The sequence below is a fragment of the Ascidiella aspersa genome, chromosome 1 (assembly GCF_963924565.1).
Source record: "Ascidiella aspersa chromosome 1, kaAscAspe10.2, whole genome shotgun sequence".
Lineage (NCBI taxonomy): Eukaryota > Metazoa > Chordata > Ascidiacea > Phlebobranchia > Ascidiidae > Ascidiella > Ascidiella aspersa.
In genome coordinates, this window is record NC_139447.1 from 28,818,197 (window position 1) to 28,830,245 (window position 12,049).

Sequence of the window (12,049 nt, forward strand, 5' to 3'; positions counted from 1 at the left end):
TTCACCCTGACAGCCGATTTGAAGAAATGGTCGAAACGTAGGTTAACAATTACATTGACCAGAAGGGATGTTTTTAACAATTATTACTATGCCTGGTACAGCAACAGTTTATATACAAACAAGTTGTTACAGTCATTTAAAGATTTCTGTAGGAGATTTGTCACAAACTAATTGCAGAACATTATTCACTGGTAGAAAATAAAATAAAACGGTGATTTCCCACTTACACAGTAACCATATATAGTTTAGCCTAAATGTCCTACTTATATAAAGGCAGTCGATATTTATTTTTTACCACGGTTGGTACCTTAATCGCACGTGTTTTTTGTAAAAGAGAAAAAGTTTTTAACTCTCGCTTTCATATGTCTTTTGGTCAAATTCCCAATAAAAAGTGTTTTATTCGAAATGTATAGTTCGATGATTGGATCACAGATCAACTATGAAAAAATAATATTTGTTGAAAAAGAGCAAAATGTCAGCTTTCAAATAGGCCCATTGACAGGGAGATCGCGTAAGAGATTTACTCTTTCTTATCTGTGACGTCACTGAAGTTCTTGCCGCGTGACGTGAACATATCGGTCATGAAGGCGAGACCAGCACCGTTGCACTCCTCCCAGTAGGGAAGCGACTTAATTCTCTGGAACCAGGCACCAGTTTTGGGAAACTCGGTCGCGTAGTCGAAGTCAGTTAATTCTAGCATCGTGAGGGGCGACGACATGTGGATATCTGCGCGAGGAGGAAATAGAAAGGATTTAGAAGAGGGAATAGAAGGATTTAGCGCAAAGGTTCTTAAACTGTGCGTATTAAAACCCTAGTGTACCAACTTATTGTCAAAAAACTGCAGCAAAAGATTACGATTTTTTGTAACAAACAAATAAAGAAAACCCAAGAAAGGTTGTGTTGTAAACAAATTAATGAAATTTCCTATAGCTTTATTCGTCTAAAGCCCCACAAACTTTTCCAATCACGTCGCATAAACAAATTTGCCTCTTTTAGGGTAAAATTGTAAAACTGATTTTAAAGCGAGTTACTCAAGTTTCATTAGTTTACACCACCAAGAGGAAAGACTACGGGGTTAAATCAGAAGTCTACCAGGTGGCATTGAATATATCGATTATAACTTGTTATTTATTATCCATAGTTTACACAAGATAAAACTTTACAGGACCTCAAAAGCGTCGTGCAATAATGAACGGTAATTCCATGCTATTGGTTATTTATATGCCCGGTACCGGTTTTTAAGTAGCTATATTCCTGTACACATAGTATGTTTAAAAACTACTAAACTCGCTTCCACAGCAATGTTTTTATCACTTTTTGCATTGCCTTATAATAGCTCGTACATTTGTAAAGTTTCATTCTGTAAACAGAACATCTTTAAATTCTGATGTGCGATTAAAAACGTCATTTTATAAAGATATTTACCAGCGTTTTTAGTCTATCAACATTTTTACCAGGTTTACGTTTCGGAATTCCGTTTTGGAATTAGGGTTGGGATGCAAACTACAACTACCATTTTTGTTCGAATTCTTGGCAAAAATTTAAAAACCAAAAGATAGCCTACTTCTGAAGTGCTGGAGACCGGCCTTACATAAACTTGAGAGCTGCCGTGGACAACTTACCGGCAATAGTGACGTGATTGGCAGCGACAAAGTCCTTGTCGGCCAAGTAGCCCTCGATGAAGCCCAAAGCCCTTCGAGCAACCCCAATGTTCTCGGCTTTCACCTCTTCACCGGCGAACACGACGCCCACGAAATTCTGTTGGGATATTCAGTTAGTTTATGCAAGTTTGCGGTGCGCAGTTGTTTTGCTGAGGAAGCCAAATTGATAAATGTTTAGTTTAAAAAAAACGGTGGAGGAATGATCTATTTTTTTGCGGCCTATTACATGTTTTTCTGACTCTTGTCGGGGCTGATCTTTACCTGCGTTGCTAACAAGTCACAGAATTGCCAAAATGGCAATGTTAACTTGCCAAAGAGAAATAAGCGCGATTAAAAATGTAGCTTATCGTGCAGCTTGAATGCAAACGTAGGTCAATAATGACAAATACCAACAATCGAAAATGGATACATTCTTACTTTATACGACTGGCAAATCATTTTAGTTCAACATTGGCGCCATCACTTACCACGTAGTCCTGTATCATGTCCGTGACGTTTTCACTGACGTAGAGCAGTTGGTCAACGACGCCTCTGGCCACGGGGTCACGTGGGTACAGACTCTCTGTTACCCCCTCGCCCTCGTATCTGTTGCACAGGTACGCCGAAATCGCACGGCTGTGATAAAAACGAATGTCGTTCTTTCAATTAGGACAGGTAACAAACAACTTAAGGGTCTTTTAATGTAAAGTAACTTATTGCGCCGAAATTGCAAAAATATGTAAAGATGAAGTTCGCGCGATTTTCAAAGGGGAAAATCATGGGAGTGAAAGTTATTGGTTGGCCACCCGTAGTTTAACATCACACCCGCATCTTGGAAAAGTACAGAATAGAATTTATCCTGTCGTTTATATTTAAGAAAATCCTCTCTAATCATAGGAGCTGTTTTGATACATGTCGATTTAATACAGACGAACAAAATCAATACGGTAAACGAAACGTTGTTTAGACTTAATACCAGACGGCTGTCGCCAATGGGTGTTGTTTCGCAAATTTATGATAAATTTTAAAATGACAGACAGTTTAAACGTTGTTTTAACCAATTTTTCGGTCAAAGCAAGTCAGAAAAGAGGAAGACTTCTACCCAAAGCGGTTATGTCAACTGGCCAAGCAATAACAATGAAGCAGTTAAAACGTGGAACCATGCGCATTTCGTACATTCTTATTAAGCAAGACGTGCTTTTAAACACATAACAACATAAATACAGGCGAAATACATTTAGATGCAAAACAAATTTCAACCTTTCGGCAATGACGAAATCGCCGTCCTTGATGCAAGGGACCTTCTGCCGGGGATTAAGACTGGTAAACTCATCCTTTTTGTGCTCTTTGGTAAGTAGATTGATTGGCCTCTTAACGCAATCCAATCCAAGAGCTTTCAGTGCCATATAGTTGCAGCTAAGAGAACAAAACAAGTGTTTTTACGTTGTAACTTAAGTCAATTACTTGATTACTTGACTTAAGTGCACTAAGTTACTGTTTTCAAATAACTTGATTGACTTAAGTCTTTCGGACAAGTCTTTTCGGGTAAAAATGAAGTGTATCTATCCTAATTTTTGCACATAAAATAATTTGCTTGCTATATATTGCGTTTTCTTGCTTTTTAGTTCAGTTATTGTTTATAATCGTACCACTGTAACAATTCCCATTGTTTAACGTTTCTTTTTTATGACAAGGACTTGACTTGAAATTGACTTGCTCAAACTATGACTTGACTTGGACTTGACTTAGAGAATTGATGACTTGGACTGGGACTTGACTTTGTTAAATAATTTGTTTACAACTGTGGTAAATCACTTGTATTTAAGTCGCGTTATCACATGCTTTACGTGTATTCTTTAAAATGGTAATGTAAACACTTACCGACAAGGCGGACTTGGTTCGAACCAATACAGTTCCAAAGTCATCACAAGTTGTTTGTCGGCTGTAGCGGTTTCCTGTTATATTATTAGACGCCACGTTGAAATAGCATGAAAAAAATTAGTTTAATAAAACGTAAATCACGAATTTTAAAAGAGCTTTGTAACAGTTTACAAAACGAAATCACGTATTGCAAAATCTAGGCTTGGCATAACAATGCCTTTCCTCGCATTTACAGTTAGACACACGTTAGAGAATAAATCCTGTTGCTCAAAATGTTCTTTTATTCCCCACTCAAGATGCAATAGTTTTCAGGCAAAGTTACTCCCTTTTACTGTATGGCCGGTTGCGCCACCATTGCTAAGTCGCCAGCTCGAGTTTGTGCACGCTTGAGTGATTTTCCTTGGCACAACGCAATAGCAAGGAGCTTCTGCAATTCGACAAGTTTTAAAATGCACCTGCTAGAAACACTTAACTTTGACTTTCGCTGGTTCGTAAAAATGACTTATGTTTGTGTATTCTTATTGGCACTGGTTATAGGCGTATTAATATCTCATTTGAAAATAAAAGTGCTTTTATATGGAGCACTACTGGCAACTAACTAAATTGTTGTCCTTTTGGCGGATAGCTTTTTTAATTTATTACTAGAAACAATTCATTTGTTGTGCAAGACTACGTGTTTGGTGTGTATGCTTTTTCGTCAAATTTATAATGGTTTATGTACGGGAAAACACGATTTGGAGTTTGTTTTTGCAATATCTTGAGATTTCAATTAAAATAGAATTTAAAATAACCTTAAAAATGTACTGTAGTTGGCAACTATTGCCAATACGTTTCTAAACTGATTGCCGTCCTCTCAACATAACTGCATGATTCAGCATAACTCAAATAAGAATTCACCCAATGCCATTTTGCGAAATTGTTGCGCCACAGCATAGCAACAATGCCAGAGATGCAGGTGAAAAATCATGGCTGAACAAGCGAAACGTTTAATATGTCTTTTGATTCAAGTTATTCTTTTTCGGTAGTATTTATTGACTGATTAAACAGTTTTAAAAGTAGTCTGATACGACTTTCCGGTATATAATTTTTGCAGGTATTACCGTACCGGTAAACAAATATTGTTTTTTGACAATTCATGAAAACATGCACACGCATATATATTTTTTTATAAGGCTATATCCCTTTTTCATTAGGCTGTTCCGCCGTCTGGTTGCATGAATTTAAACAAATATTTATAACCTCAGGATTTCTAATGTTACTTGTTGTACATTCTAAGGTTACTTGAGGTAGACATTCTGTTATGCTGAAACTAGTGACGTCATCTCGGAAAATTTTTACACGTTCCGGTAAGTACATTTTTCTACTTTCACGCCTGTACTAAACCAATTTTGTCCTTCAAACTAATATCGTAAATTTTAACCATTATAGTGAAATATCCGTTGTTCTTTTTTTTACATATATATCATAAGTGTTTTGGGACAAAATAGATGATGTTCTATTGTTTTTCTGTTTTTGTTTTCATCATAATGCTTCATATAAACAAAAGTTACGTACCGTAATAAAAAAATTAAAATTAAATGTTGTCCAACCAGAATCAGTTAATAAAACACTATCACACTTAGGCTTACGTTAAATATCCCACTGTTAATGACGTCGAAACACTTCCGATCAATTAATTATTCGCCGTCGCATATTCATACCACTAGGTGGAAGTAAAGCGTAATTTTCAAACAATTTTGGTCAAAATATCTTTGTTCTATTTCGCTAAACAGAGTACAGCGGACAGACGCGCCCGGCGTTATATGATACCTTTCTCACAACCAAGGCATCCCAAGGCTATTTTTAGTTTGCCCCAGTGCCCCCTAGTCACGCAAAAGTTCGCCATAACTGCTGAGTCACTATGATAACGCAGAACGCACTCCACGCCCATCACACAAAAACCTTCGAGATGTTTCTATGACGACGTGAGGAATGGATATAATGTATTTTATTTGTTCATATACAAAAAAGAAGTTGACTACTCATAAATATGTTTTTTTAAATACACACTGCATAATGTTAGTGTAACTACAATGTTATAGTGTAATTGATCAATGCAATACATATTGTAACAAATTATATCTTGGTTCGCGAATTGCCACAGAACCATTAAAAGCGAATAGATCCTAAAACTCGTTTAATAAAACATTTTTTATTACCAAATAACAACATTTTACGTCGTCCGGTACTGGCTTTATTGTTACAGACTAAAAGTAAAATTTTTGACAATATTTTTCAGAATTTACTTCAGCTATGTTAAGTTTAGCGGCAATTCAGCAACGAAAGATCTTGTTTTATATTATGTGAATGTGATATGTATAAGGCCTTTGTAGTAGTATTTTTAACAGTAATTATTTCGCATTATTACGATGGCGACGTGGGCTTCCGACACTCCGACAGGTGTGTAATAATAATTTCATGTCCAAGGCCGCATCAGAATCTACCCCGAGATAGCAACAAAGCAGAATGAACAGCTCATATTTCAATCACGTTCGTTTTGCTTGTTGCCTGCTGAAAAATCTGCTGCGGCTTTTTAGAATTGGGTGGAAACCGGTTCCTTCTTTGCTGGTGCTTCGCCGCCTCCAGCCTTGGCGATGCTGCCCTTGTACATTGCGTCTGTCCCAGCCAGTCCCTCAGCCTGGCACTGGTCGAAGTAGGGTAGAGCTCTCATCTTCTTTTCCCAGGCCGCTGTTTTCGGATACTTGTCGTACTCGTCGAACGCGGTGTGGTGCAGCAACAGCAGAGGGGTGAGCATGAAAAAGTCTGAGCGATGCATAGAAACATATGAAGCTTACATACAGTGGTTCTAGCCGCAGTTACCTGATTCGAAACTCAATGGTTCTTAATTTGTTGCACATGTACGATATTATGGTGTTACGCCATGGTTTTATGTGGTGGAAATTCGGAAAACAGTTAAGATAATTGCGATTTAGAAGATAGATCAATTAAAAAAAAAGATAGAGCAATTAAAAAAAAAGATAGAGCAATTAAAAAAAACATTTAAACGATCTTCGTTGGCCAAAGTAAGAATTTTATAGACTTTTACCGGATTGTGTTTTAACTGGTTTGTTTTTTCACCTCATGAAACAAGATGGTGCGAAGCGTTGACAATATTAAAATATAATTTATCATTCTGTAATGCTACTTGATTCAAACAAACAAATGTAAGTTTTACATCGTTTGTTTGGAGTTTACTAAAAACTTTTGCACTCCCGACAACGTAAGGTAACGAAATATGTAAAATGTTAGCTACAGTTAAGTGTAACTTTATCTTACCTGCCACGGTCAAATGCTTTGCAGCAATGAAGGGCCTGTCTTTCAAGAATCCTTCAATAAGATCCAGTGCCTTTCTCACTTCATCCACCTTCTCCAGTTTTGTTTCCTGTCCCTTGAACACAACGCCGACCAAGTTCTAAAGAAAATTAACCGGTTTTAAATATCTCTTTTAAAATAAACTCGGTAAATTGATAGGCAAGTTAATGTTTAATTTGTAGTATTCGTCGCCTTTTAAGTTAATTGCAGTGCGTTTGTTTATAGTTTTCCAGAAAATAAATGTGCCCAGAACGATTACGAACACAAATCTTAGTTCGCAAATGTGAGTAAATTTTAAATATTATGGTTTTGTCAATTTTAATATTACTACAAATAATTTATGAAGTTCCCAACATACAACCATTTAGTAAATGTTTCAAAGAGTCTTAAAGTAAGCCGTCTATAAATTCAAAAAACATACTCCATAACTTCAATAATTAATTAAATGAACTTTATAGTTACATTTATAACACCTTTTCGGTACGTTTTACTTATTACCAAATATCCCTGATCCTTATAAAATAAACAAATCACTATGTTTACATAAAACCATCGTTCAGCAAAAATAAGAATCTGTAGCTGTTCAACACTTGCACCAGATTTGCTGCTAACTAAAGCTCACCATATAAGGGTTTAACAATAAAAACTCACCGTGTAAGACTCCATCATTTGGTCTATGCTCTCGCTTACGTAAAGCATCTGGTCCACCAGCGCCCGTTCTGCGTCGTTCTTTGGATAGAGCGGCTCGGCTCCTGCCTTGTCGTACTTGTTGCACAGGTATGTAGCCACGGCACGACTGCGTGGACAAAACAAAGACTGTCAAATAAATATTTTTTATGTGTAGAGTAGGCATTTAAACTCGCACAAGTCACTGTAAAAATGCGTGTTTCCGCTAATCGTGAATGGTTCAAAAACTATACTAAATTGTTCGAGACTGTGGTTCTCAGCAGAGTTTTATTTATGGATAAGACAATTAAGTACCTTGTCTTAAAGTAATTAAGTCTCGAAATCTCTTGACCTAAATTAGAATTTTTTGGTCAGATAAACTAGTTTAAATTTTTGGGTAAATAATTTACTTGGGTTCATGGGTTCAACTAATTTTAACATGGAAGTGTGTTTATATAAACACAACTTTGTGAAAATAATAATAAAAGTTTTTCTTAGGTTGTTCACAAAAACAAGTTATAGTTTATTTACAGGTGTCGATTTGTGTTACATATGCCGAGCCTTTGTACGATTTCGGCACATTCTCATGTTGTCAGCCAATAAGGTTCATACCTACTTTTAAAGTTCTAAACTCACATTATCCTCGAGTTTATCGTATGTGTATTTGTTATTCTATCCTGTTTCATGTAACTATTTGATAGGGCTCAACGACAGCTCAAGTCAACTTAGGCGAATGTATAGTACCTTTCTCCGACCGCGGTCTTGCCATCTACAACGCTTGGTACCCTCCCCAACGGGTTGACGGCCAAGTACTCTGGTTTCTTTTGCTCGCCAGTTTGCAGGTCTACCACCTTATCTTCGCTCTTCAGGTTGAGTGCCTTCAAAGTCATCCACGCGGCCCGACTCGGCGGGCTGAAAGGGTTGTAGTAGAACTTGACCGGATCCTGTGACGCGCCAGCGCCGCCGCCAGCCTTGGCCATATTTTCCACGTAAAAAGCCTTTAAACCTGCAAGTCCTTCCGCCTGGCACTCGTCAAAGTAGGGCAGTGCCTTCATCTTCTTCATCCAGGCGGCCGTCTTCGGGTAGTTTTTCTGCTCGTCGAAACTGGTGTAGCTCACCAGCAGCAGAGGCGAGAGCATGAAGATGTCTGGACGAATTAGTAATTTCAATTTCCCCTAATTGCGCGTCATAAATCATGAAACATGGTGCCATTGCTCGATTTGCCCTTGTTGAATTCAGTCTCAACAGACCGCCCACCACTTCCTTTACATTTACTAAAATCGCAAGGGATCATGTTTTAAACGAAAAACTTATTTTGACCAATATGCACCACGTTGATTCCTTCCCTAATAAATCCTTGTTTTTTAGTCACAAGATTAAAAGTAAACCACCAATGCATACACCTTCCTCGAAACAGTTCCATATAGAATACAAAATTTGGCATATAGAGATAAACTACCTTTTAACGACAGGTAAAGGCCCATTTTGGACAAGTGCGGTGTTCAGTTCATGCAACTCTTACCAGCCAGTGTCATATGCTTGGCAGCCATGTAGGGCTTATCTTTTAGGAATCCCTCACACAGCGCCAGTGCTTTCCTCAGTTCATCTATCTTATCCACGTTTGTCTTTTGGCCAGCAAGCAAAACGCCTCCCAAGTTCTGAAGAACAGTTTAACGTTTAGCAATGGCTTTAATCTATTAACAGATTAAAAGGTTGTAACTTTATGTCGAATGCACAACAAAAAACAAACAAAGAACCTCAGGTAAGCTGCTTGCTCAAAATAACATTTAAGGCATGAAATGTTATCTATACTCGATTTAAACGATAAACCTACCACGTATTTTTCGACCATCTCTTCAATACTTTCGGTGATGTAAAGCATTTGGTCAACCACACCCCTTGCCTCCGCGTCTTTGGGATAGAGCTGTTTAGAGCCGCTCTTCTCGTACTTGTTGCACAAGTAAGTGGCAATGGCGCGACTAAACAATACAATTTGTGAAAATATATATTTGTTAATTGACTGTTCATTGAAGAATAATACAGCGGCCATATTAACAAAGCAGTATTTCTAATTCCGGTACTGAAATGGTAATGTTTTTTGGGCCAGTGAAAACCTTTATAATAAGATACGCATCGCGAAACTATAGATGGTATAACTTTATATATTAATTATTGGACCACTTATTGGTTAAGTTAACTTACGAGTGTAAGTGCTGATGTCAGGTCTACGGTCTTACCTTTCTCCAATAGCGAACTTGCCATCCACGAGACTTGGAATTTTTCCCATGGGGTTGATGGCCAGGTATTCCGGCTTCTTGTTTTCGCCCTTCAATACGTCCACCACCTTCTTAATGCTTTTAATCTTGAGGGCCTTCATCGTCATCCATACGGCACGGCTTGGAGGACTGTAAGTGTGGTAGTAGAACTTGATAGTCATTTTTTTTTATTTTGCGATACAAGAAGAATCGACGTCTAAACTTATGGCACTGAAGAGGCTGCGGGTGGAAAAAATGTTGTGTGTTATTTTATATAAGGTAATACGATTATGGGAATAATCATCAAGAAATATTCATTGGGTTTATTTAAACCAGACCTGGCAAATTACGATCCCGCTCGCCAATTCATTTTATCCGACCCGCGCCCTATTTGGCATAATTGTTTTAAAACATGGCCCTTTACATTGCTCAACTTAATTCTAGATCATGTTATTTAAAAAAATTGCACTTTTGGTGCAATATTACTTTTCCCCATTCTCACCAGAGAGTTAAAACAACGCTATTTAGCCTGTAGCCTTCTTTTGAAAGAATTGCACTTTATATTACGTGTATTTCTTATCCTATTTTGTCATGCGACTCACTTAAACAATTATAATTTACCTCTTATTTAAACTGTTATAATTTACCTCTTATTTAAACTGTTAACTAATCTAGTTTGATTTTTTTCTGGTTCGTTACATTCCAAGAGATTTCATACCAAACCTTAGAAATACTGAAACTAATGAAATAAGTTTAGGTTTTAAGTGACTGTATGGTAAAACAATAAATAAACGTTTACGTGTATTTTAGATTTAGATTTTAAATTTTGCGAGTTTACATTCATTCAGTACACCGGTACTTTTAAATCTACATGTAAACTTTGACTCGGCGAAGGCCCCTATCTGAAATTGCTGTTCCAAACATTCAGTCTCTTATAAGCCTTAGTAAAAACTAGCCTTTCTCCCCCGCGAAACTTCTAAAGTGCAGGTGAGCAACGGTTGTTTGTGACTAAATAGATGATTCTCCTTCGTATTCCATCACAATCCTGCGAAAAATTAGTATGAAAAGAAAACTGTACTAGTTTAGTTTGCACAGTCGATGCGGACGACACCAGTTCAATGGGGCACCTCGCCTTCTCTCACTGTTTGTTCATAGTGGATGGGCAATATTAACTCTATGATTCAGTGATTTTTGCCTTTTTTCACTTCGATTCCAGAACGATCATTGATCACACGACATGCTTTTTAAAGCGCTGGGTCTATTCTCGTCACTGTTTAACGTACAAATATTTTACAACATACAAAATTGCACAAGCGAAGTTTACTAAGCAGGGGTCGGCATTCGGCCGACCAATGTAAATTGTCAGGCTCGCCACCTCTTCCGCAACTGAGCAAAAGGCATACGCAGTTTCCAATATTTTGACTTTTTAACAGCGTAACTTTGCAAACTAATCGTCTAGTAGGTATGTTTGCGTTTTAAAGGATAATCGTTCAGCTTTAAGACGCCTTACTGGAACTATCAACAAAGAAAGTTTAATCCATTTGTATATCTGAATACATTTTTTTTGTAGTGCGCACTTGTTCTTGCGTATTTTAAATAGTAAAATCTCTATGGAAAGTATGACAATCCTATACAAATTACGCCATAAACTATAGATTAACGATTAAATTTACCACGTATTTTTGTTATACTTTTTCTTTGTATTTTTTGTTAAACTTTTTTTTATATGTAGTATAATTAAAACCATGCTTAAATGCAAAAAGTACGAGGTCCTCGCCTGATTAACAGTTGTAATAAAATGCTTGCAACTATACACGTTTTAACAAAGTATTATTCAAAACTTATAACGGCCCGCTGAGAACTTTGTAGAGTTATATCAGCTATAGTCAAATATTATTTCGTACACAACACCTTTCTGAGTTGGGGGCCCGCGACTAGAAAAGGGTTGCTGACCACTGCTTAAAAGTTTACAGGATATCTACATCTACAACTTTTCTAATAATTGAGTTATTTTTAAGGCCCCCCGGTCTTCCTATACTCAAACAATTTTATTTTGTTGTGGGTACAATTTGTGTGCATAGCTGGGGTTATACTGATCCACAATAGACATGTAGTATTCACGTGTAGCTTATTTAATATTTACTTGCGTTAAAACATTTACTAAATCGTCCTAATAATGACCCTAGTCCGCGTTTGCCGTATAGCACCGACCTGATCGATTCATCTTAAAATTCAACTAAGCGTCAGCAATGAGAC

General features: G+C 37.2%; 1 protein-coding gene across 1 annotated transcript; it reads right to left on the reverse strand.

Moving 5' to 3' along the window:
• Nucleotides 1-520: 520 nt before the first annotated feature.
• LOC146169301 (uncharacterized) lies at nucleotides 521-9,975 on the reverse strand. Its single transcript, XM_083386533.1, has 12 exons — nucleotides 9,776-9,975; nucleotides 9,373-9,517; nucleotides 9,061-9,196; nucleotides 8,283-8,685; nucleotides 7,524-7,668; nucleotides 6,837-6,972; nucleotides 6,112-6,323; nucleotides 3,522-3,595; nucleotides 2,901-3,056; nucleotides 2,129-2,276; nucleotides 1,623-1,758; nucleotides 521-726 (listed from the first exon to the last, which is right to left on the reverse strand). The coding sequence occupies exons 1-12, from the start codon at nucleotides 9,973-9,975 to the stop codon at nucleotides 521-523; spliced, it is 2,097 nt and encodes a 698-aa protein (XP_083242659.1).
• Nucleotides 9,976-12,049: the final 2,074 nt, after the last annotated feature.